This window comes from Prionailurus viverrinus, chromosome A2 (assembly GCF_022837055.1).
Source record: "Prionailurus viverrinus isolate Anna chromosome A2, UM_Priviv_1.0, whole genome shotgun sequence".
Classification (NCBI taxonomy): Eukaryota; Metazoa; Chordata; class Mammalia; order Carnivora; family Felidae; genus Prionailurus; species Prionailurus viverrinus.
In genome coordinates, this window is record NC_062562.1 from 139,300,048 (window position 1) to 139,326,904 (window position 26,857).

The 26,857-nt window shown below is 35.9% G+C and overlaps 1 protein-coding gene across 7 annotated transcripts in view; it reads left to right on the top strand.

Moving 5' to 3' along the window:
• The window catches only part of CPED1 (cadherin like and PC-esterase domain containing 1), a 268,599-nt gene that overhangs the window by 106,677 nt on the left and 135,065 nt on the right, over window positions 1-26,857 (top strand). For 6 of the 7 annotated variants that reach the window (XR_007150228.1, XM_047849265.1, XM_047849266.1 and 3 more), the window contains 5 exons: window positions 18,876-19,018; window positions 19,800-19,872; window positions 21,214-21,381; window positions 22,636-22,740; window positions 24,388-24,557. Coding sequence is in view for 6 of the 7 variants with exons in the window: in XM_047849265.1 (XP_047705221.1) it covers window positions 18,876-19,018; window positions 19,800-19,872; window positions 21,214-21,381; window positions 22,636-22,740; window positions 24,388-24,557 (659 nt within the window). In the remaining variant the exon portion in view is untranslated. The remainder of the gene's footprint in view (window positions 1-18,875; window positions 19,019-19,799; window positions 19,873-21,213; window positions 21,382-22,635; window positions 22,741-24,387; window positions 24,558-26,857) is intronic. The other variant, XM_047849268.1, reaches the window with a different exon arrangement.

The window sequence follows — 26,857 nt, forward strand, 5'->3', positions numbered from 1 at the left end:
TATCTGTAAGACTCATCTCCAAAAGAAACCCAAGTTAAAGCAACATCCTGCCCAGGCTGCAGCTCTAAATCACCAGCTCTCCCACCACTGGGGCTTTCTGGGAACCATTCTTCCATCTCCAGTGCCTGCCCCTGCCTCTCACATCCGTGCAGTCAGCAAATGTACACAGAGGAGAGCGAACTCTGGCAAAGCAGGGATGTTGTTATTTACAAAGACCCTTTTTAAAGAATGCATATATCTCTTACTCAGGTTTGGAGACATCACACAGTTGCAGGGGATGAAGTTAGCCTCATTTGTCATCAGTATTTATGCAGTGCCTTTCATAATGTTTGATGAGATTGCTCATATATTCCCCGGGGTAAAAATGAGTAATGTCTCTGGATGCAGGTTAAAGTTACAGTATGGTTTTTCAACCTTAGGAAGTGTTCTTCTTCTGATCTTCATTTTACATCTAAAACTGCAGACTGTGGAACTGACCTTGTAAAAGACTTTTTTACTGAGCATCTGGCCCTTCTGCAGGCCCCGGAGATTTATGTCAGCTTGTAGAAAGAATGTGAATAAAAGGCTGGTCTCAGGAGTTTGTAAAATGAATTGATGTATTATTTCATCTACTCTTATTTGGATTACATTTAAAAACTGCATCAGGGTGGTCATCTTAAAGCATGATTTTATACAAATAAACAAAATTAAATAAGCATGTGGCTAAAGCTGACATAATAAAAACCAAATAACAATTATATAATAAAAACATATCTAATCAGCCCACTTTGGTGTTCATATTATTTCAGGTCTATAATTGCTCTAGAAAAAGAATGGTTGTTTTGCAACTGCACATGATTTTAAAATAATTTTGTTATTTTGCATTGGTACTGTTGATGGCAAAATTGTCTCTTATTTTGAAAAATTTCATTCACTCATTCGTTTCATTCATTCACTCCCAGCTTTGTTGCATAAAAGGTTTGTCAGGTAATTATGTACATTCATTAATTCTTTTTTTTTTTAATTTTTTTTTCAACGTTTATTTTTATTTTTGGGACAGAGAGAGACAGAGCATGAACGGGGGAGGGGCAGAGAGAGAGGGAGACACAGAATCGGAAACAGGCTCCAGGCTCTGAGCCATCAGCCCAGAGCCCGACACGGGGCTCGAACTCACGGACCGCGAGATCGTGACCTGGCTGAAGTCGGACGCTTAACCGACTGCGCCACCCAGGCGCCCCATGTACATTCATTAATTCTTAATACTGCATCTGAATTATTATCCTAAATAGGAAGATAATTATTCATTAATCATAGTCATGTTTATTTGATCAAAAATTATCATTTCAACACATGACCATAAGCTTCAGAACAGCATGCAACGTTCTGTATTCTGAGAGCCTCAGAAAATGCCTGTAAACTCAAAAATGTTTATCAATGAATGGTTATCTATCATTATTATTTTTATTATGGGGTACTTCATTAATTGTAACATACAAAAAAACCTCTCATTTGGGGAAAATAGATTTAAGAGTAGGTTCTGCAACAAAAGATGAATATGATGAATTTACCTATCACATCTTTGTTAATTCAGATATATATTTTCAGAACTAGTTCAGTGAACTAATTAATTTATGCAAATTAAAATTAACTAGTATTTATGCATTATATATTATATTATATTACATTATAATTAATTATACATATACATAATTAATATATATTTTATATATACATTATATTATATGTAATATAATAATTACTTCAGTGTGAAATCAGGGGAAGTAAATGAATGCCTTCGGAATGGTTGAAAGATAGAAAAGGGAGTTTCTCAGTGGCATTTGGATGTTAGGATGTGTATTTCCCTATTATGCTTCTCTTCACTGGTTTTGTTCAAAACCTGCTTCTCTCTGGCGCCATCTAGTGGATACCTGTGCGAGGATGAGGAAGGGGTCCAACGGAGGACTTGCAAAGAGCTTCTGTTTCTCCAAACTGGAGCCTAGGAGTGTATGGCGTATGGACGTCATAGAAACTCTTATCAATTAGTGCAGGCTCGTCCAGCAGGGAAGTGTCGCTCTGATTTGTTACACGTCGCCAATCATAAGTTTATAAAATAAACAAATGTTTAGAGCAAAAGATGAACATGGAAAAAGCATATAAGCAATGTTTCAAATACTTTAAGCATCCATAGAGAACAGCACCCTCTTAATTTCAATTTTTGAGTTTCTCATTACTTCCTTAATAGATGAACTGGCAAAGCCAGAAAGACAGCGCAACTGTAATCCCCTCCTTTATTACTCTCCAACTGTAATCCCCTCCTTTATTACTCTCCATCAATAAAGAATGGTTAAGATGGAGCTTTGGTTAATGGACCCGTGAGTTAAGGCAAAACTCCCTGCAATCTTCCTGAATTTTTCCACTTCTGTGTAGGTACCTAGAGAGTTAAAATTGATTTTATAAATCTTGATTCCTATATTTTTACAAGACGCACCTGAGTGTTCCATCACTGTGGTAATGATAAATATCTTCTGAGGACAGGAAAATATGTTGGGAGAAAAAAATCAGATAAAGTCAGCAAAGAATCAAGAGAACAAAAACAAAGAAGAAAAATTTATTGGCCCAAAAAATTATTGGCCTTGAACGAAGAGATTATGTTTATTTTTTATTTAAAAAGGAAATAAACCTTTAGTGCCTGATATGATACCTAGTGCTTAGAAGACAGGGGAAGAGAAACGGCTTGGAATGGAGACACCACTCATCAAATTGCTGAAAAAATAATCAGATATAAAAATAACCCCTTTGTCAAGTGTTTTGTGAATGTGATGCAATACCAGAGAAGGCAATAGCAATAAGTATCTCAAACAATTAATGACTTTCATGCTTAAGTTTATTATAAAATATGTACCCAACGGAGAACACAGATGATATTTATATTTTTACTTTGGTTATTGAAACAAAATAATTTTCCACCAGTACGTTTCGAAGCTTATTACATGTCTGCCATTTTAAACGTTTCTATTAACAATGTCCTTTATTCTTTGAGATCTATCTCAAAGCCAGTGACAAATTGTAAATATAAAATATCCCCAAATGTGCCAACTAGGTAAAACTGATTTGTCTGCTAAAAGAAGACAGACTTTTGCTCCCTTCAGGAGAAAATCTGACTTGCATTTGTCTTATGTGATTTATGCACTGTAAGTTTAAAATGATATACAGCCTTTTCCCTCCCATATATTAAAAGGTGGTTTCAAATTTGAAAGAAAGAGCAGTCTTTTGTCACTGAGGAAACTAGCATGGCTATGAGATGAAGAAAAACAAGAATACTGTATTGCCCCCAAGTGATCTTTTTAGATATTGCACTAATAGCCTGAGCTGTCCAACAGTGAAAGAAAAAAGGACAAAAACGCTTAGACACTTTGGCCCTTTTCTTTCATCAGATTATACACATTTATTTTTAAAACATGATTTGGTAATCCATGCTTAGTGCTAAGTAGAGATTCTGAATGATGGTACATTTTCAGTGCCATTTAAATTGCCTACCCCACAAAATTACTTGGAATGCTTTCAGCATTTGTCAGTCATTGGACATTGTTTTTCCATTTAAGACAATTTTGTGATACATAGGTTCTTTTTAATTACCGTAAAGTTAGCATTAGCATTTTAGACTTGGTATCTGAAAATGCATTCCATTAACCATTATCTTTGGTGTGTACTTCTATTTGATTTCAACCTGAACCTCAAAGCGTTGGTTAATGCAAATTCCTTTGAATTATGTAAATGACCTAATATTGTGATATGAAACTGAAAATTTGTCTTCCATTTTTCTGAGTGCTACTAAGACAGATAAAGATGAATTATTTATCAGAATTCTGCACACATACCTCATGCTGCATTCTATATCTACTACATTATACAGATAGATGTCCTCGCTTTTGTTAGTTCTATCTCTATGGAGCATCAGCCTGATTCACTCATTCCCTGACTTCCCTCTTAAATGATAGGAAGCATCCTCATACCCACCACTCTATCCTCTCAGTCTCATAACAGCTTGTCCTCTTGTCCCCCTGTCATACTCATGAAAGCAGTTCTTAGGAGCTCTATGAAGCAGGTCTTTAAAATTTGGAGCAAGGGACTGCAAATGGGAAAGGATATCACAGGTGTCCCTGTATGTTTATGTATCCAGGTACAGTGTGACTTCCTCTCTAAACCAGCTTCCCCATGCCTGGAGCCTAGTCTTCCAGAATCCAATAGTTCCGAGTACCACAGCTTTCACTACCTGTTTTAAAAAACACTGTACCAAAATGATTTCTACGAGAAATTTTATGCCTGAACGTATTTGAAAGGTATGAGAATTTTCCCATGTGCTTGATTACCCAAATCATCCACATAAAGAACATGTACTCAAGTGACAGAGTGAAATTATTACTCTAAATTCCAAAGTCACACAAGAAAAACAGTACGCTAAGGAAATATATTACGTTTCCATGCTTTCTGTGAGTGACTGTCAAAATGAAAAGAGATGTGATTGCAAAATATGACTAGGACAAGAATGACATCTTTTCAATCTGAGTGATAAGCAAATATCTGGTTGCACTTTTACTCTAAAGGAAAAAGTCATAAATCACTAACACTGGATCTATAGTGCTGGATCTATAGAACTAAAAAGAAAATCCCAAGGCATGATGACCTCTAGGGGCCTGGGAATGAATGTTCACTAACAGCATTCTTGTACCAACTGTATGACATCAGGCAAGTCTTTCGGTCTTTCCAAACCACTTTCTCTATAAAATAGGAACATCTTCCAAAGAGTTAAATGAGGTTTTTCATGTCTTCTACTAATATTTATCGGGGACTTCTCATATGCTAGACATTGTGTTAATTAAGCTCCATTGATATAGTAATAAACAAGACAAAGTTCCTGGTTTCATGGAGTTTATCCTTGTATGGAATGGTAGATGAAATACAGATAAAGAACTAGTTATACACATATGAACAAATATAGATAATGATGGATTTTTAATGTAGCTGAGAATGAAATGAGTAAGAGTGATGCGTACATAGTAACTGGTTTACCCACTTTAAGAATGGTAGAAAGATTTCCCTGACTAGGTGACATTTGGGCAGTAATTCATTGATAAGACTAAGTGGCATTTGGGGCACCAGTCAGTGAAGCGTCCGACTTTGGCTCAGGTCATGATCTCATGGTTCGTAGGTTTGAGCCCTGCATTGTGCTCTTTGCTGACAGCTCAGAGCCTAAAGCCTGCTTTGGATTCTGTGTCTCCTTCTCTCTCTGCCCGTCTCCTGCTTGTCCTTGTTTCTGTCTCTCAAAAATAAATAAGTGTTAAAAAAAATTTTTTTTAAAAAGACTAAGTGGCATTTGAAGAACTGGTGATGAAACGTTGCTGGCAAGTGGAGAATTCCAATGTCTTGAGATAGGAAGATCTTGGCACATGCACAGAACATCACAGGCACTGAAAGTGTGTTATGTTGAACAAAAGAAGAGTGGTAGTGAGGAGGTAGGAGAGAAAGGTAAGAGCCAAATCATGCAAGACTTATAGGCAAAGTAAAGAATTTGAACTTTTTTCCTAGGGGCAAAGGGATGCCACTGAAAAATGGTGAGCAGGGGAATGTCATACTCTCATTTACCTTTTCAAGCCTGCTCTGCTGCTGTGTGGAGATCACATTGAAGAGGATTATGAGCACAGGTGGAGAAATCAATTGCAAGGCTATTTGGGTGTCAGAGTAAAAAGCTTGGTGACTTGGACTAGTTGGTGAGATTGTGGTCTACAGAAGGAGAGAAGTCTCTACCTGTTCAAGGTAGAAACAAACGTTGGTGATGAGTTGAGAAAGAGGATAGAGATGGCTCAAAGATCACGCTGTAGGCAATATTTGAATGGTGGTGTCATTTCCTGAGCTAGATCAGATGGAAAGGATGGAGGAGTGAGGAAGTGTGAGGAAGTGGAGAGGGAGATGGGATCCTGATCTCACAGCTGCTTACCCATGTGGGGGTTCCACCCATCTGCCTGGTTCTTAGGTCTCCTTGGCTCCATACCCTGCCTGAGGGCCCTACACAGAAAAATTCTCGCCTTGGGAGTTTGGTGTTTCTTTACTCATTCACTTCCTCCTCTTGTTTTTTTTTTCTCCCCATTCCCTTCTCCCTCCGGCTATTTCCAACAGAGGTATCCTATCACTTGTTGCTTGCACTTCCTAACGTGACAAGGCACGTCCCCTGTGTCCAGATTCCCATCATTGTAAAAACAGCCTGGGCAGAAGTGCCTGCTCTCAACACCATAGGTTCAAGGGTTATTTTCAAATAGATGGGGCCTCAAATCATAAGTAGAATCCTCAAATGATGCCCTTGAGGTTCACAGGGTTGTCAACTCTGGTATATTCAGGCAAGAAGGTGAGAAGAGAAGGCTTAGGAATCTGTCCGCCGAAAGGGTGAAATTTATTCAGTGTTGGGGATGGAAGTCAGAGTGAAGTTGGAGGCATTTGAAGTGGAGAAGCCAAACCAGAAGCAGCAGGCATTACACTACACTCTAAGCACTGAAAATAAAGCAACATGAAGTTCTTAGATCCCCTTCTTTCTCATGTGGGAGATTTAGGAGGGATGCAGAATCCATGCCAAAATGAGAGGAAAGTAAGACACAGTGTGAACAAATAAGCAAAAAAGCAAATTTAAGTAGTTAGCTTTTGCACCATAATAAACCACCCCCAAACTTAGTGACTTCAAATGACAAATATTTATTTATTATTCTCCTTATCCTGTTTGGTTAGCTGGGCAAACCCTGCCGATTTCTGTGGCTCGGTTGAGGCTGGATGGTCTAGCTTGGTCTCACTCACATGCCTGGCTGTTGGCCTGGCATTAGCTAGGATCATGGAGGTGACGTGGCCATGTGCTTCTCATCACCAGGCTACCCAGTGTTCTTTCATATGGTGGGAGTGTCAGGGTCCCCAAGAATAACCAGTGAGCAAGCCCCGAAGGCCAAGTTCTCTTCAAGCTTTTGTTTGTGTAGTGGGCTGAAGAGTTGCTCCCCGAAAGATATATCTATGTCCTAACCCCAAGAACCCGTGAATGTGACCTGATTTGGAAAAAAGGTTCTTGGCAGATATAATTAAGTTAAGGATTTCAGAATGAGATCATCCTGGATTATCCAAGTGGGCCTTAAATCCAGTGACACGTGTCCTTATATGAGAAAGGCAAAAGGATATTTGGTACAGGCAGAAGAGGAGAGAGTCATGTGAAAATGGAGCAAAGATTATAGTTACACACCGTCAGGCCAAGGAAAGCCTACAGCCACCAGAAGGTGGAAGGAACAAGGGATGCATTGTCCTCCAGATCCCTAAGAAGGAATGTGGCTCTGCTAACACCTTGATTTTAGACTTTTGGCCTCCATAGCCATGAGATAATAAATTTCCACTGTTTTAAATCACCAGGTTTGAAGTAATTTATTACAGTAGCCTCAGGAAATTAAAACAGTTTGCATTGCATTTACTGATGTTTCATTGACAAAAGAGCTTCACAGGGCTAAACCAAGACTCAAGAAATGAGGAAAGAGATTCCACCTCTGAATGGGAGGAGGTGTGGTGGAGGGGTTGAATACAGAGGTTGGAAGAATTTGTGGCCAGTTTTTCCAAATTGCCACACCACTGTAAAGAAGGATTTTCACATTGGAGCAGATTGTCAGCAGGTTTCATGGGATGGGATTTATTTAGACTAGAGAACAAGGAAGTTTTTAAATTAGGGGCAGGAGAGGGGCACCTGGGTGGCTCAGTTGGTTAAGTGTCTGACTCTTGATTTTAGCTCTTGTGGTTTATGAGTTTGAGTCCCGCGTCGGGCTCTGTACTGTCAGTGCAGAGCCTGCTTGGGATTCTCTCTCCCTCTCTCTCTCTCTCTCTCTCTGCCCCTCCCCTGCTCACTCCACCTTCCCCCCAAAAATAAGTAAATAAACTTTTTTTAAAAAATTAGGGACAGAAGACAGCAAAAGAGAGAAAGGGAAGAGTATTTAATCCGATGACTTCTGTACTCCTTGATGAGAACGAAGCTTCTAATAGTTGTGTGTTCCTCATCGAGTAACATGGAAAAACAATATCTCTCCCCATAAAAAAAATTGGTGGGGAATCAATGTGTTTAATTTGTATCTCATTGTATATGTTATATTTTCATGTTTAATCATGGAGTCAAAAACAACTCAAAGGAGAAGCAGTGTTGACTATTTAATAATTGTTCATACTCAATTCAGCTCACTTATATTCCACAGTTGTTTAAAGGATACCTGTGTGCTGGGCAATGTGGAGAAGGACTCAAAAGAGAAATGTTGGTTGTTGCTTTCAGGGAACCCTCCAGTTGGGGAGAGGGAGGGAGAAAGACATTTATAAATAACTTTAATACCGAGCGGAGTGCAATAAATGGCTGAGTTGCTGGGACAGTCAAGAGTAGGAGAAAATTACTCAGCTGTAGGAAAGTGAGGTAAGTTTCATAAAATAGGTGGCATTTTAGCTGAGCTTGGAAAAATGAGTAGTGTGTCTTTAGAAATGGAGAAGGGATATTTGCATTTTCTTTGGACAGACATCATGAAGCATAGGAACATAGGTTATAGTCTCGGAAGTATGAGCTGCCTTATTTATTTGGCTAGAATGTGTATATATTTCAGGGTGGGAAAAATCCTAGGGTAGCCTACAGTGGGAGGGTTGGAGACAAAGAAAGGGAAAAAGACATCGGGTTTGTGGAGTAGGGGAAACCAGCAAAGGTATGTTAGAGTCAGATCTGGAAGAGCTGGGATTTCATGCACTGTAAAATATAAAATGACAGTGGGATCATTTCTGAATATATTCTCATATATGATCTCATTTGATATTTTTAAGAATCCTTAGGGATAGGGTGATATGTTTATATCCATTCTATAGATAAGGAAATCAAGATTCATGATTTAAAGAGATGACAGAACTAACAAACGTGATTAGGATTAGGACTCAGATCTTCAGTGAATAAAATCTCTCTTAATTCCCACTTAACTACTTGTAGTTTTAAGCAGTGCTCTTTATGCCCTCCATAAAGCATATTGACTGCTGAGCCCAAGAACTCAGTGTCTGAGGTAAGCATTTGTATGCTTACCTCATCATGTACTGATGAACTATCGGTGCAAAAAGAGATAGACTTAGTTCTATAAAAGCAAAGGAATGTTTATAAAGGAATCTATCTGGGAAAATTTCTTGGAAACATTGCAGGTGAATTCTATGTGGTGTAACAGCTTTCGTGGGGTCAGGGAGAATTGTGAAACCTAGTATTCTGTCTGCCCTGAGATTTCTTTGCAAGTGTCTTTATGTTCTTACATAACTGTGGCTATAACCAATGCATTATGGGTGAGGTTTCCATAAAGTAGATGAGTAACAATTCCAATTAGTTCACCTTCATGCAAATAAAATACTTTGGCTGTGTGCTACAAAGTTGACAAAGGAATAACATTTATGTTTTTTAAATTAAAATAAGATGTTTAAAATTTTCATGCATTGCTTTTTCTTTTGAATACTCCTATAAAAATTGCTATCCCTTTGTAGCAAAAAAGATAAAAGGGCCTCTATTGTTTATTATATCGCCTCCTTCTGTGAACATTGGGACTTCTGTCCTTTCTGTTGAACTGTGCTTCATAAAAATGACTCCGGCAGCAATGAAAGAGAAAGAGGTTGGAGGCAGAGAAATCAAAAGTCAGTAGTTGGACCCCAGTGAGAAGACATTGATTTGGGCTAGATAGCAGTATATTTAATTAGAGTACTAAATCATGAACTTTTAAATTGTGCATAATATTTAAATGTTCATTTAAAATATCCCATGTAAAAGAAGGAGTTTTGTTTGAACACTGCTAAGAGAGATGTATAAGGTACCTGATATAAGAGAAGTGTAAGAAAATAGTGGAGGATTGTAGTAAATCTATGGATTCAACAGACTTTAACACTCCAGCTCTCATACGTTAGGGCAAATTGGTCTATCATTTTCTTTATTGTACAACCAGAACTCATTATTTTTATAATGAATACATTTCCTTTTTTTGTGATTGACCATGAAACTTGATAAGAACTAAAACAGATACGCTGCATAAAATATCCAGAACATAAATGAAAAATATTTTGCCTTTTACTTTCTTACTCTTCCGAGAGTATTTATAGATATGAGATGGGTATCTTTCTACCAAATGACCAAATGCATCTTGTTTGCAAATTTTTGTACTGCCTGTTACAAATATTTCCTGTTACCTGATTCCAATGTCATTTTCTACTCAAGACAATTAATAAAAGATGGAAGGTTTTCCAAACAACTGTCAGACCTTATTTTACTGAAGGTTGAAAGAAGGCCTGTGTTTTAACTTTAATGGAAAGAGTTGTGACCTACCTGAACAATGGCATTCACATAAAGAAAATTAGTAGACATATACATACAAAATCCAATGATAAAATTTTTACAACTTTAACTTTTGCTCTTTACTGTTCAATCTCTCTGCTCCTTTATATCCCACTGAGAGATTCCAGAAGGGGCAATAAAAATAACCTGCCAGTTCTCTGAGAAGGTTGAATATAATGCAATCAGGGTTCTACCATTCAAAGCAAATAATTAAATTTTATGCTATTCACAGCCTTTTGTATTTCTGCACCTTGCTTCTGATCAATTCTCTGATATACGTGTGGGAGAATTTAAAATTTCCAACTATGAAACTGATTAAATCACATTGAATCTTCTGAATTTCCAAGTTTAATGTATGCTTTAAAGCTTAGGGTTGTTAAGAAGTACAAATGAATAAAATTATTCATGTCACGGGAAGCATGAAACTTATTTAAATATTGGAGTTTTGATCTAATTCCAGAGAATGAGTAAAACTATCCTAATTTAGATTCAGCTAATTAATTCAGTTTTTCCATGGTAAACCCTAAAGCAAGCCAATTTTCAATGAGCTAAAACAAATAATGAGAATATTTATGTTCTTAAATCATTTAACTTAACACAAAATTTGCCCTCGATCCAGGCAATTTAAGTTACAAAGAAATATTCTTAATTTTCCCAAAAGGTGATTAGGCTACATAAATGCTCGAGTTATTGAATTGGTATTTCAGATGTGTGGATGTAAGGTCATGTGCTTGAGAATTCTGACAGTTTCAAACACATTTTCCATGAAAGTAAAAACACAGATGATTCATTCTTCTGTATTTCAGGGTCCATCCACATTTCTAAATCTAGTATAATCAAAACCACATTGACAGAGGTAATGCTGTGGCTTTGCAATGAAGCAGACTAGTTTTAACACCCTTATGGGTGACTTCTTGGCTATGTAACCTTAGGCAAATTACTTGTGTTCACGTCCATCAGTTTCTTCATCTGTAAAATGGGGAAAATGAGTGTCAACCTCATCGCATTGTTATGAATATTAACAAAAAAGTGCATGAGAAATGCACAGTGTCTGGCACGTGGTGTCAGCTTGGCTAAGGTGAACGATTATTAAATGCAACATAGAATTATATTGAAATATCACACGTGCACTGAATGAAAAATTGCATCAGTACTTGGGTTCATAATTTAGTCTTTTTTTTCTCCCTTTCTCAAATCGTTTTTCTTCTTTTTATTCTGTTGCAAATATCTGATTTTCCCTCTAAATCATATCCCTTTAAAACACGAAGGAGAGTTTTTCCTTGGGTCCAGACTGCTCACTGGCACTTCTCTGGCACTGCAGCAGCCCCCTGATGAGTGGTGGATGTGCTCCTGAGGGCCAGACACTTCCAGAGCTGTGATCCTCAAGCAGGGTGTCCTGTGTTTCTGGGGATCCATAAAGCCTCTCCAGGGGCTTTGCAGGCACATAGATGGTTTCAAGAGAATCTTCTTTCCCCGTCTCTTTCACAGATACTCTTCTGCTCCTCAAAAAAAAAAAAAAAAAAAAAAAAAGACCTAACTTTCACCTCTCCTTAATATTATGGTGATGATTGGTTCATGGCGAAAAAATTCTGCAAAACAAAACAACAAAACAAAACAACTCCCCTGAAACAAAACTTGAGAAAGTGAAAGATGCCAATAGTAATTACATAACAAACACTACATAACACTGTGTAACAAATCCTGCACAACTCAGACTGTTTTCAGTTTTTAACAAAATTAAATATTTCATGATAAATCGCTACGTGGCGTTTTTTCCCATGTACTTTGGAAGGAGTTCAAGGAATTAAGTCATGTTGCTGTAACTAAACTCTTCCATTTCCCATGTCTCTCTCTCTCTCTCTCTCTCCACACACACACACACACACACACACGCCCTTCCATCCATATATTTCATACATATATATTTCTGTGGACAAGCTTTCTCCATGCTTACATTAAAAATAATATTAATACTGATGCCAAACCCTTATCACTCTAGTCATAAGTAATATTCTCTTAATGGATATGTGTTTTCATTGAATAAAAAAAAATTTCATGAAATTATATCCATCTAAGAGATGCATTTTCGTGACAATTTTATTTTTTTATTTCAGAGATTCATTAATAAGATTTATACCATATTTCTATTGTCCTGACCAATTGTGTACAAGCAATAACTGTAATCATAACTCTGGGGAAGAAAAAACATTTTTAACTTTAGAGCCATATGGTAACTGTAATTTTAGAAACTTAAATTTATAAATACATTTTTCTTATTGAGAATTATAAGGTTATTAAAAAATCCTTTTATTTATAAAATATATTACATTGGGATAAAATGCTGAGGTATTTGTATTTCTCTGGATACATTGTGAATATTTTGCAAGTGTCTGGGAGACAGGCTGGTTAGGTTAGAGTCGGGCAGGGAGATCTTAGTCCAGTCGGTAAAAGACAGAAAGAATAATAGTATCAGTCAAAAACAATAGACTTAAATTCCAAGGACATTACAAATAGGTGGATTTGAATCTATACTTATTCCCCTTTTAATTGGGACAAAGAACATAGAATCTTGGATTTCATATATTTAGAACTAAGGGTGCACTTAGTTCTACCCTTGGATGGAACGGGGTCTGAGCTCTTCTGTGCTATTTCCTTTTAAGCATTGATTATAACCTATAACGATCATCCTCTAGACTCACTTTGTGTTCCATATTAATTTGCCCTCTCTTCCGGATCATTCCTGTCAACATTCAAGCTTGCTATGTGATTATTTCCTATCCTAAACAAATGAACAAAAAAGCTCAAGAATGAAAGAGTGTTCATGGATAAAGCAGTGACTAGCAAGAGGTGGAGTAGAGCTGGACACTATTTCCACTCTTTGCAGGAGCTGAGAAATGGAACAAGGGAAGGGTTATTTTTGTTTTGTTTCTTTTGCAAATTTTTAACCACTGAAGAAGTGGTCTCTTGGACTTTGGTGGCACAAAATTAGCAAGTCCTTAAACATAGTTGTTTAAGTTGTTTAAGCAAGTACTTAAACATAGTTGTTAGAGGGAGTGAGGCTGTAAAAACTACAAAATTACTTTAAAAATGTTAATTGTGGTAATATATACGTAACAAAATTTACCATCTTAACCATTTTTAAGTGTACAGTTCAGTAGTATTAAACACATTTACATTGTTGTGCAACCAATCTCTAGAACCTTTTGCAAAACTGAAATTATATACCCATTAAACAACCCTGCATTTGCCCCTCCCCCCAGGCGCTGGCAACTGCCATTCTGTTTTCTGTTTCTATGAATTTGATTACTCTAGATACCTCATGTAAGGGGGATCAGACAGTGTCTTTTGTGACTAGATTATTTCACTTAGCATATCCTCAAGGTTCTTCAAGCCATAGCACGTGTCAGAATGTTCTTCCTCTTTAAGGCCGAATAATATTCCACTATGTATTTTGTTTATCCATTCATCCATTGGTGGAAACTAGAGCTGCTTCCACGTTTTGGCTATTGTGAATAATGCTGCAATGAAAATGGGTGTCCAAATCTCTCTTCGAGACTCTGTTTTCAATTCTTTAGACTATATACCTGGAAGTTGAATCACTGGATCATATGGTACTTTTATTTTTTATTTTATGAGGAACCTCCATACTGCATCATTTAACATTCCCACCAACAGAGCCCAAGGGTTCTGGCTTCTTCACATTCTTCCCCACACTTATTATTTTATGTTGTTTTGTTTTGTTTTGTTGTTTTGTTTTGTTTTTTGGTAGTAGCCATCCTAATGGATATGAGTTAATATTTTGTTGTGGTTTTGGTTTGTACTTCCCCAAAGATTAGTGACATTGAACATCTTTTCGTATGCTTTTTGGTGCAAAATGATTTTAAGTAGAAATATTCTTCTTCATACTGAAACAATGAAAATTTCTCTTTTATGCAATAATATTGAGATAAATTCTAGGAAACTTTAGTAAAGTACAATGCTATTAAACACTACTCAAAGTTCAAGATACTAAAATAACTGTATTCTGCTATAGTTTCCCAGCTAGTCGAGAACATGTCTTAAAAAAAAAAAACAACTCTAATATTGGCTAATCTTTCGTCTTTTGTTTTAACTCTTAGATTAAATTTTCTTATCTCAAAAATCCTCTTGAACTGCTGTAAGCTTCAATTTTTCAAAGGTTTTATTACAAGCCACCAGAAAAATGCATATCCTCCCTCTCTCATGAGATGGAAATAAGAGATAAACATGTCCTAAGGAGAAAAATTACTTTATCCAGAAGCTCCAGTAAATTATTTCCCTTATCAAAGTCTCTGTGATTTCTGTAATGCTATACTTAGCTTTATTCACTCAATATCTACTCTGCATTAGGTACTAGCCACCCAAAGATAAAATGGTTCAGCTTCTTCCCTAAAAGATTTCACAGTCTCGTGGTAAGAACAGACAAGAAAGTCTGCAAGTTTGCTCTCAATGTATTGCCATTGAGAACAATTTGCCCAAGGTCTTGTGGGAAGATAAAGGGAATTAATTAATCAAGTGAAGCCCAGAATTTGGCATGAGAAGGGTTGTCAGACATGGGGAAGGGGAATGAAGTCAATAGGACTCCTTAGAAGTATTTCAAGATACCAAAGATATGATGGAAGTTTTCCTACAAATATTTTCAAGTTGATTTTCAGTTCCTCTTGTCCTTCCATTTTTAATAAATAATTTTGATCCATCTGTGTATATTTAAATGATCTTTTTCAAAGCTTATTTATTTACATTGAGAGAGAGAAGGAAAGAGAGAGAGCGCATGGGAGGGGTAGAGAGAGAGGGAGAGAGAGAACTCAAGCAGGCTCCATGTGTGGAGCCCGACGTGGTCTCAAACCCACAAACCAGAGATCATGACCTGAGCTGAAATCAAGAGTGGGATGCTTAACTGACTGAGCCACCCAGGCGCCCCACAACCACGATCCTACTAGGTCATTTTCTATAACATTTATTTTGCACAAAATTTGCATTTCAGTTTTACAATGAAGGAGGAAAATGTAGAATTTATAAAATAGTTTCATGTCATGTTAAAAAGTTTTAAGACGCTCTTTTACTTATTTTTACCTTACTGCCAAGGCAGTGATTTCTTTGGGATCTTATTCTCATATTTATGTAACTCAAAAACATCCATTAAAAATCTTGATGTAGAGAGGGATAAGTCTCCTTGATATTTGAGTTTATGGCTTCATTATTTTAAACTAGCAACGAAAGTGAAAGTGCTTCTTCGGGTATTCTTGAGTTAAGAAAGCTCCTGGGTGAAATGGGTTTTTCAAGCTCTGATGGCTGTAAGTGGTATTAATATCAAATAATTTCAGATTTGCCATTGTCTAATGAGACCATTGAGCACAATTCTCTTTCTATATCTGAACACACTGAGATGCACAGAATTCAAGTAATTTGACCAAGGAAATACAGTAAGTATAACAAATTACAGTAGGACCAGACACACAAAGAAGTCCTCCACTTAGCCTGCGTGGATTAGTTAGTTACAAGAACTGATACAAGTATTGTGCCCTCTCAGGGTCACTCACTGAAAGTTGATTTTTTTTAGATACCTATTAAACACTTGCACAATTCTATTTTCATTTCTGGCATATGTAGTTTGCCACTGTACTAAATAAATTAAATAGGTCACTCATCTAGAATTTCCTTTGAACTGAAGGGCTTAGATCATTTAAAATTCGTGCAGCGAGATAGAAGGAAGTGCATACAGAGACAACAACTTGGAACTGAGCTAACACAAAAATAAAACAAGTTGCTCCATTTCGAAACATGCTTTCCGAGCCCCGCTTCTCTCTCCTGTCCTCATACTTCGCGAAGGCCGCTATGTTCTGGCCCCCTGTTTTCATTGTTGGTGGCTGATGTTGGTCCTTCTCTGAGCAGACTGAGGTCTTGGGGAATTGGGGGATAGCCAATTATTTGGACCCTTCAGTTCTGCTCTCTCACTTTTGTTGGGAGGCATCCCACTGGAGGGGGCCATTCAACCATCATACCTCTTTATTCTCCCTTTTAAAACATTTCTATTAAAGGTTTATCATATATTTTTGAAATGTTCTGTTTTGATTGGTGTCACATGTGTTCAAATTCTCAGAGGCAGTTTTGAATTTCCACAAATGCATCACATTATGAGAATCTGACTTCAACAGCCACTCCTTTAAATGGCTGCGGACTTCTCTCGTTTTAATTGATGCAAGGAGCGAACATGTGCTGAGTATTGATGTGCTGGGAGGTGGTGTACCTTATGTAAATTCTGTCATTTAATCTGAGCGATACCTCTGCAAAATAGATACTGTCATTAATCCCAGTTCTCACAATTTAATAGTAACAGGCATAGAGCCAAAGTTAAACCCAGGACTTTTTGCCTCTAGTATCTATAGTGTGACCACTGTGCTATGTGCCATGACTCCTAACAGTATAGTACTTTCCACATAGTAAAATTCTCACTAAAAAATGTGAATTGAATGGAACTGAATCCATATACTGGCAGCCCATATTCAATGCTCACTGTTACAGAAATTAAGAAATAATCATTTCCACAGTGGGAGAATAAATACAACCCTAAGACATTAATTTCTAATGATTTTTTGCCATGGAAGATATAATGTGATATCAAACTTATACATCTTATATGCTACACAAACATTTCCAACTTTCTTAAATTATTAACCTTGACCTTTGTGATATTCGGGAAACATTAAAATAAAAAATGCAATAATACAATCAGTAACCCTCTCTACATAATCATGCTGAACTGAGTGAAATAGGAGTTCTTTTTATTTGGAAAAACAATATTACTCTGTTTTGACTCAAGGGTGTTAACATTTTTAGTGTTCGTATTAATTTGTTTTCTTTTGATCATACAATTATTACATTTATTTTCCTTAGTGAAATGGCAAAACATCCCAATTGCCAAATGCTAATGTTGTGTCCATAGAGTCTGAAAATGCACATCTCATTAGGTTTCTGTGTTTCAGCTGGTAAAAGTTTATGAAGTCAGGATTTGTTTCACTTGGGGGATTTTACTTGTGTATTTTTAAAGATACATTTACCATTTCCCTCAGGTTGCTTATCTGTCCTTCATTATCATAGCAACCAAAGTTTTTCACTTTGTAGCCTTACTCAGCTCAGAGCGATCTAGTCTGTTCTTCCAAAAACATGAAGAGGATACCTGCTGCATGTTTTTTCAAAAAATATTTTTTGTTCTTCATCTTTGAGAGATTATATTTATCCAAAGAAAGTGTACAACCCAATATGAAGTTTGTTTTATGCTTTTTAAAAATTTTGACTTGAACTTTGATGTTAAGCATCTTCAAGAGGTAGTTTTGTTGTTGTGATTGTTTTAATACTTAAGCAAATAAAAATGGCTGTTTACAACATGAACAATGGTATTTCTAAGAAAACATAAGCCTGAGCTTTATTCTCCTTTTTGTAATACTGCCCTATCTTTTCTATCCACATGAAACGTTCCTTAAACGAAAACGTTAAGAGGAGACTGAGACTCTCTTAGATTCTTCATTAGTTGGCTAGGTCTCCCATAGCAAGATGCTGTGAAAAAGCACCTTTCATGCAGTTATTTTTGTTCCAATATATACAGAAAAGTGACAATACTAAAAAGCTTGGATTTGGATTTCATACCTTACAGTGGCTTTCAAGTACACTTTCTTCCGATTTGTATCGACAGCTCTCTTGTTGGTAGTATTCACCCATTTTAAAGAGAACACAGAAATCCAAAGTGAGTTGTCAGTCCAAGGTCATCTAGTTTGTAGAGTCACAAATTAAACCTGTAAGTTCTGATCACAAGTTCTTGTTAATAATTCCTTTTCACTTTCCATGATTAGATGCTGTGAAATGAGGGAAAGGGAAGCCAAAATGCTAAAGTAATCTAAATTATAAGATGTAGTGCACCCTATATTCAGTTGAAAGGCTTAATAATTAAATAAAATTTTTTGAGAGAGAGAGAGAGAGAGAGACAGAGCATGAGCGGAGGAGGGGCAGAGAGAGAGGGAGACACAGAATCCGAAGCAGGCTCCAGGCTCTGAGCTGTCAGCACAGAGCCCGATGCGGGGCTCGAACTCATAGACTGCGAGATCATGACCTGAGCCTAAGTCAGACGCTCAACCGACTGAGCCAGCCAGGCTCCCCTTAAAAATTTTTTTTAAATGTGTATAATCTATACATATTGCATATTATGTACATAATAGACATTGGATATTATATACATAATATTCATTTATAACATACTTTTAGTATATTATATACACTTTCAGTATATTATATGTAAGATATATGCGTATGTATATACACACCCTATACATATATATTATATATAGGTTACCAAACTTTCCTATTTAAGGAGGTTTTTTTTGAACATGACAGGAAGATATAACCTAACAGAATCTTTCAAACTGGTCACCTTGGAAATGATAGACAAACTGAGATTATTGACTCAATAGTTAACCCTTTACTTTGTTCACAGTTGCAAACATTTTTTGAGACATTCCTGACAGCCAGTTCACCTCTTCAGGCTTTTGATAATATGAAGGAAGCAATTAGCAAACTCCTCCTAGCAGCTGAAGTATTCAGTGAAACATCTACTCTGGGACCAAAGGCCTTCAATAGGTAAAAACAAAATTTAACATTAAAAAAAATTAAAAAACCCCAATCTAAAAATTATTAGTGAAAATATATCTTAATTATTACAAGTAGGTGCTATTTGGAAAATGTTATGTCAGTATATAAATATGGACTTGCAAGCATCTTTCCATATTTGTAGATCCTACACTTCAAAGCATGTTACAGACTTGTTAGTGTCTAGATAATAGTGACAAGAAATAAAGCACACATTATTTAAGTGGATTTTAATTGTATCTCCTTTTTAAGCTTAGGTATTTCTATCATATGCACTTTGCATTGACTAGGTGTAATTTTACTTATGGCCCTTATTAACAATAGTCAATAGCTACTATTTTCATGTTACAGCCTACTTCAACGTAATTTAATGCCCTTTTTCTAGAAAAAAAAAGTTAAATTTACAATGTCAACAAAAAGGAGGTGGCTCAATTAAGCTTTATCATGCTTCCTATGTGAATAAGAATGCCCAGCGTGTAGGAGTAGGAGAGTTTCCTTCTCCATATTTGCATTTTCATGAAGTAAACTCATATGTTTAATGCATTATTAAACTCATTGTTTAATGCGTTATATTTGTATTTTCTACAAGGAACAAAACAAATTCCAATTTAAAAATAGGTTGCATGTAATTCCATATTATCCAAGCCACTGCTCTCTTTAATTAATACATACCTTGAAATTTAACTGTAGTAACTGTTAATAATGCATCAAATGATAGAGTAAATGTAGCAAAAAGAATATATTTTTATATTACCTTGTGTTTTTATTTCAGATGCAGATTATGTTTTCAACTTTTAACTTTTGATATTGGTTACTACAATTTCAGGTACCCTGTTGTGCTCCAGGTGCGTATGCCAAAGGCTTTCTGTGAGCTTCCCGCCTTATGCTGAATGATCTATGTGCGTGTGTGTGTGTGTATGTGTGTGCACGCATTGTTTGCATTCATAGTAACCAACCAATAAATAGCAACTTGTTTTAAAGTCGCTACAGGCTTATATTTTACTGTAGTTCAGAAAATTAACTAATGTATGGAGAATCTATGATTTGAGGTCCAGTCCCTACTATGCCTCACTGTGGAACAGGCACAGATTTTTCTATGGTTCAGTCACTGTTTATGAAATAAAGTGGTAGACATTTGGGTAATAGAAAATAGCAGTTACCCAGCTTATTCCCTTAAGTTTATATATATAACTCTTATTCTTTACATATAGATATTTAGTTTTATTTTTTAATGTTTGTTTTTGAGAAGGAGAGTGAGTGAGTGGGAGAGGGGCAGAGAAAGAAGGAGACAGAGAAGACTCTGTGCTGTCAGTACAGAGCCCAGTGAAGGGCTCCAAGTCATGAACCCTGAGATCATAACCTGAGTGGAAATCGGATGCTCAACGGACTGAGCCACCCAGGTGCCCCTAGGTATTTAGTTTTAAATTGGCCTATATTTTAATTAAAAAGCCATGGGAATTTTTCAAATATATGGTTTTTTTTCCTAGTATAAAATATGTGTAAATTGAAGAGTGTTTTTTTTATATACCCTGGTTCTTTTGCTTCCTTTCAAATTAAATGAACTCATTCAGATCATCTCCTACATATTTCTCATCTAAAATATCCCTTTGTGGCAAGAAGATTTAAAAACATTGAATAAGTCTACAGAAAGCTTTATTTTGGGGTATGGAGTAGGAAGAAGGGAAGAGGAGCAAAATAAAATTATGAGCAATCAGATTTCAACTTCATATTGCATTGACTGCATTTCAAACTATTGTACAAGGGGAGTGATTATATTATATGTGGCTCAGACATTTAGTTTAATAGCTCAAAGACTCATTCATAAAAATTTGAAACTTCATGAATCTACATTTTAAATTATTCATTATCTTGCACACATCTTAGTGTGCTCTTTAAAATTTATTGTTCAGAACTGTTACTTATTATCTTTCATGGACACGAATTCTAACAGTAAAGAGTTTCAAGATAAACTTAAGTGACTTTATAATCCATTAATTTTCTTATAAAAATTGTATCTTCAAAAGAACATTTCTTATATTTTATAAAACTGTTGACCTCCAAAAAGGCCACTAGATGTCAGTTCTGATCTACAATCCAACAGGAATGAATCATGTCTTACAAGTGATTCCACTGCATTAATATAAAAGTCAATGAAAAATATTTGCTGTGCTTTTACTCTTCCACAGGTGCATGAGCATTTAAATTTTCAAGATGGTGATAATACGGATTTTGAGGACCAAAACACAGAAGAATTCCTTTTACAAGATACTTTCAATTTTCTCTTCTCTAATGAATCTTCACTTCCCATGTTTTCTGAGATATTTCAGGGATTTTATATATCAGGTGTTTTTAAGGTAAGTGCATATTCTTGTAGTGACAAATATTTCTTTCAAGTCATTCTTTGGAAGGTGCCATTTTCTTTATTGTGCAGTTAAGCAAATTGATAATTCATTTGAAACTAATTGGTATCCATTATATTACATCTCTTAATATTTTTCTGACCTAAGGACTAATATTATTTTACGTCAACTAAGTATGAGTGACTGATTCTGATGCAGTTATGGGTTAAAATAAGGCAATTCCTAATTCCTAAGGAATGTTTGTGGATATTATGAATAATACATATTCTATGTTATTTAGAATTCTTTAAGAGGAATAGAGATAATAAGAGAACTTTTTGGAGCCAGTCTAGAATAGCAGTAAGTGCTCTAGATTGACACCAAGGCACTGGAGTTATAATACTAATTTTTAAAGAATTCACATCTGGTTAACATCTTTGCTTAGATTTCTGATGATTAGGATGTAATGCTTCATAGTAGCATTGGTTAATTTTTTAATGACATGTTAATATAACTTTTCTTGATGGATCAAAAAATCTGTACAGATTACTAAGTACAGCATTATTCTCTATACGTCTTTCTGTTTTAAAACCCGTATTCAGAAAACTTGGAAGAGTAGAACATGGAAATTCTCACAACGTTCTTGCTCTGTGGAGAGTTGTTTGTGAGAGATAGAACATAACTTTACAGACTGCTGTTTCCCTGAGATTTTATTAATTCTCCTTCTAGTTCCCTATTTTCCTTCACTAGTGAGTAGATTGTCATTAAAACCGTTAGAACCACTTCACCCAGAAGGAATGGAAAATATTTGCAACTTCTCCTCTCTGGGATGCATCAGGAAAAAAATAGATGTGAGGGGAAAATGGGGCAGGGGGACCATTTATCAGAATCCACAAACTCCAAAACTGTAATTTGGAAGAGATTCACATGTTCATTTGCTGCTCTGACCTCTGGTACTTTGAGGGCTGAAGAGGACTCTTCCTGCGTTCCCAAATTGTCATACACCGTCTACCCTATAGGGCTCATCTCCCCAGGCTTACTACCAAAGCACTATTGAGCAATTTCATTCAGCATCTCTTTGTCAAATATGAAATTTTCTTAGAGTCAGACACTGTTGTGACAAGCTGAAGCTATATGTATTATTTAGCATTAATTAGCTCAGCTGTTTGTAGAGTTCAAACTTTGGTGTATAAAGTGGGAAGCAATTGGGCTAAACATGGTTTGACTTGGTAACAGTTGCTTAAGATTTGTTCCCCTCCCCCATTATAGGGCGAAAACTATCAAAAGGAACCAAATCAATGCCTGTCTTTAGAGGAGATGCACTCAATTATGACTTTCATAAAGGAACTTGGGAGTTTGGGGCCATTCCAACTGGTAAAACAAAAGTGACATTTGATTCCTCATGATCACTGAGATTATAGTAGATCAGCCATAAGCTATTTGATTTTCACTTGATGAAGATATTTCGTTAAGAACCAGAAACCTTTGTAAGCTTCTTTCTTCTTTTCAGAGATCTAAATATTAAAATGAGCAGAATCCATTTTCTTTAGGACTTTGCAAATAATACATGGCTTATTCAAGCTAAAGGATATGAGATCAGTAGGGCTGCCAGTATATGGCAGTTCTTAAGGAAAAATGTCCACGTTTTTCTAGAGAAGTTTTGCTTTTAGCTTTGGGACATTGATGTTTGACAAAAATTTCTTTCTGCTCATTGTGCCCTTTTTGTTCGTGTAAAATCAAATATTACTGAATATGACCACATCTTAGAAAACTACCTAAATCTTAATTTGTTGCAACTCTATAGCAAACCTCAAAGAAAGAAAATGTAAATAGTTATGATAACCATTACTGGTTTCAGCCTAAAAAAATCAATGACATTTTATTGTCTTTTCTGTGTATTTGTTTGGGTTCTGTTAATGTATTGGTCAATATCAAGATAATTTAGTACATATACATTCAGTACTTGCTTTTTCTCTAGTTCTGTCACTTGTCTAGATAGACTACAATGGATTTATATTTTTCTACCTAAGGTTTGTTTATACAAAACATCTTTTTAAAACAGCATTTTTAAAAGTCCACTGGTAGTTTGTTATTAATCTGTATGGATCAACATTTATTTTTTACTTAAAAAACCATGTATTCACATTATACTTATCTGAGTTATAACTAATTTACTAAGTTAATTAGTGAATGTTTGGCACTTGTTTTTATAATTTAGACTCATTTTATTTTATTTTTTCCAAATTTTTCTTTAAATTCTAGTTTAGTTAACATACAGTGCAATATTAGTTTCAGGAGTAGAATTTAATGATTCATCACTTACATACAACAATCATTGCTCATCAAAATAGACTCGTATTTTAGAGGATTCAAAGTAAGCTTTTGCCCCAAAGATAATTTAATTGGCAGATTATTTTAATTAATTTAAACATACCCATATTACATTTGTGACAGTTGGATCAAAACTCTACAAATATAAAGAAAGAGGTCTCATTCTTCAGGAATTCATAATTTAAGATATTGTGAATGTAGTGAACATCACTCGGCATAGACTACAGAATTATTTCGCAGGAGAAAGAGCATATCCTAATTTCCTGACTCTCGGTGTCAAAAGAGGATGACTAGATTTTTTTTGTAGGATTAATATCTCTCACCCTGACAAAGTTCACTTGTAATCCAAAGCAATTTCTCCTCATTCTTCCTACTGCCTGACTCAGTCTGTCATTCACCTGTACTCAGATATCTTTAGGAAGGAGATGACCATTTCCATTCAATGAAAAGAGAAAGAAAACTCATCCTATTTAGAAATATGATCAACAAAATTTGTTCCTTATAAAAAGTGACATTTACCTTGACAACTGCACAGAAAATTATATTATGAAACTGACCAATGGATTTTAAATAAATATCTGATTTTTAAAAACAGCTGAATAAAATACAAAGACTTTTCTAGTAATAACACCTTTTAAATTATTTTCCATAACTTATTCAGATATTCTCATTTTGACTGTTTCTTTTCAGCTCTTCCCATCTACTGCTCCTGGGATTCAGTCTTTGATGCGTGAATTTTATGATATGGCAAATCCTATAGGACAACCTGGTTCAGTCCTGACTCAGTACTGGTCTCTTTTAAATGTATTTGAACAATTTCGGGTCCTGAATAAAAACGCACAGCTACACCCACTGGAATGGTAAGATAGCCACAAATTTGAATTGTGCAATCCAAAAATTCTCTAAAGATTGATTTCAAAAGATTTTGCCTGCATTAAAGAAAGCAACAAAAAGAAATGTGTCCAAAAATTTGTGCTCTGGAAAATAAGCTTCTGTAAAGCCTTGAAACCATAACAATTCTAGTGGTCTTCAAACACTGTAATAAGAACACATCCAACAGTTTTTCAAACCAACAGGACTTGACTCTAAAGAGTAATGTTTAAAATGAAAACCCTCAAATTTGTTTCATTCTGTGATATATATCCTTGAATTACAGGCGTATCAGACAGAAAGACTTGGGTGACTTTTTTCTTTCTTTTTTTTTTTTTTAATGAACCATCAGTCAGCATGGAGCCCAAGATGGTGTGAACATTTATTTAAAGAGTTTTTGAGGCATGGCTTTAAAGTGGGCAGAATGTATCCAAATTTATAAATATGTCTGTCCCTGCCAGAAGAGTAGAACTTTTCTTTTTTTTTTAGAAGGTCGAATCTCGGGAAGCCTGGGTGCCTCAGTTGGTTGAGTATCCGACGTCGGCTCAGGTCACATACTCACACCCCCACGTCAGGCTCTGTGCTGACAGTGCAGAGCCTGGAGCTTGCTTTAGTTCTGTGTCTCCCTTTCTCTCTGCGCCTCCACTGCGCTCTCTCTCTCTCTCTCTCTCTCTCTCTCTCTCTCTCTCTCAAAAATAAATAACCATTGAAAAATTAAAGAAAAAAAAGAAGGTAGAATCTCAGAGGGAAACATTTGGCCTCCCCCTTCCACTTTCATTCTAATGAAAGGTAGTAATGAGCAGATGGAAGAAAGGATAAGCCAGGTGAACACATTAACATCTCCTGTAATTGTTGAAAATGGACAGTGCCTAACACACTGGCTAAGTCTGCTTTTCTTTTATAGGATGGAATTCAGGGAATATTTGACTTTTCTACTGCCAGGAAAACAGAATCAAACCTAAAACCTCCTAGGGAGATGAAAGATGAAATGGCCAGGCTATCACCACTTATGTCTCTTGCAGTTACCCTCAGGAAGGAATGGCTTTGGTTCTCCTGAGTGCTGCTTCCTTTCCCTCTACCTCAGGAGATAATGAAAGCAGATCCACAATAATTTTTTCTTAATTAAAAAATGTAAATACTCATATATTTGATGAATTCTTAGCACATTACTCAGGATCAGAACTCACCTTAATTGTCATAACGTTATGAAGTTGGCCTTATTCCCTAAATGCCCGAAGTAGTAAGCCAAACAGAAAGTTTGTTTGCTTGAAAAGTAGGTTTTAAATAATAGACCTCAGTGCCTGTTTCTCTGTTCTTTGCACTCACTCAAGGAATCCGAGTCTGTCTCATTCATTATCAGTTGGGAGGAGCAAACTTGATTTAGCTACTGTTTTTAACTTTGACTAAATTCCCTTGAGATATGCAAGCATTGGAAAGTTTGTTTCTCAGCAAGTTTTTCTCAAGAGTCACATGTAGTGTAAGGTTAAGTAAGGGGCTTATCTTAAATTTAACTGTAACCCTAACCCTAACCCTAACCCTAACCCTAACCCTAACTGATTCCCTTTAAATAAAGGAATGTATTAGTGGTCAGTGTTGAAAGTGATCAGTGTAGAAAGTGATCAGGACTTTTTTGAATCAGACAGACATGGATTCAAATATCCCAACACTAGAGTTTATTAATTACAGCAGCTAAAGTTTTGACCCCTCTGAGACTCAATCTCCACATCTATAAAATATGGATTATACTACCTACCACACATTATTTTACAAGAATTGAATAAGATAATTTCCACGTACCACATGGTGTCTGGTATGCTGCAGGGCAAGTAGGTAATAAATATTAATATTGACTTTTCATGTTTCTCTGCTATCCAAAGGTCACTTTAGGATCTACAGTGGAGGAAATAGTTTTCTTTCTTTTATAGGAAAAGTAAGACAAGTTCAAAAGATTTATCTAACTTAACACAGAAAATTAAACTTCAGATCTTTATCAAAAAGCAATTAGGTAAATCACCTGAGAACATTTCAAGAAATAAAACTCAATTCTAATTATCTTCAAATTTACCTGGGAGCATATGTATATTTAATTATCATCCATGCTGTATTACAAGGAGGGTGCATATTATACATATTTTCCAGACAAGGAAACCAGGATGAAAAAAAGGTGGATCGTTTGCTCAAGCCACACAGGTAAGAGAAATAGAGGAGAGATTAGGACCCTGGCCTCATGTCCATGTTCCAGTCTTTATTCCAGTTCATCCTGCAGAAGGGAGGTCAGGTGTAGTCATTT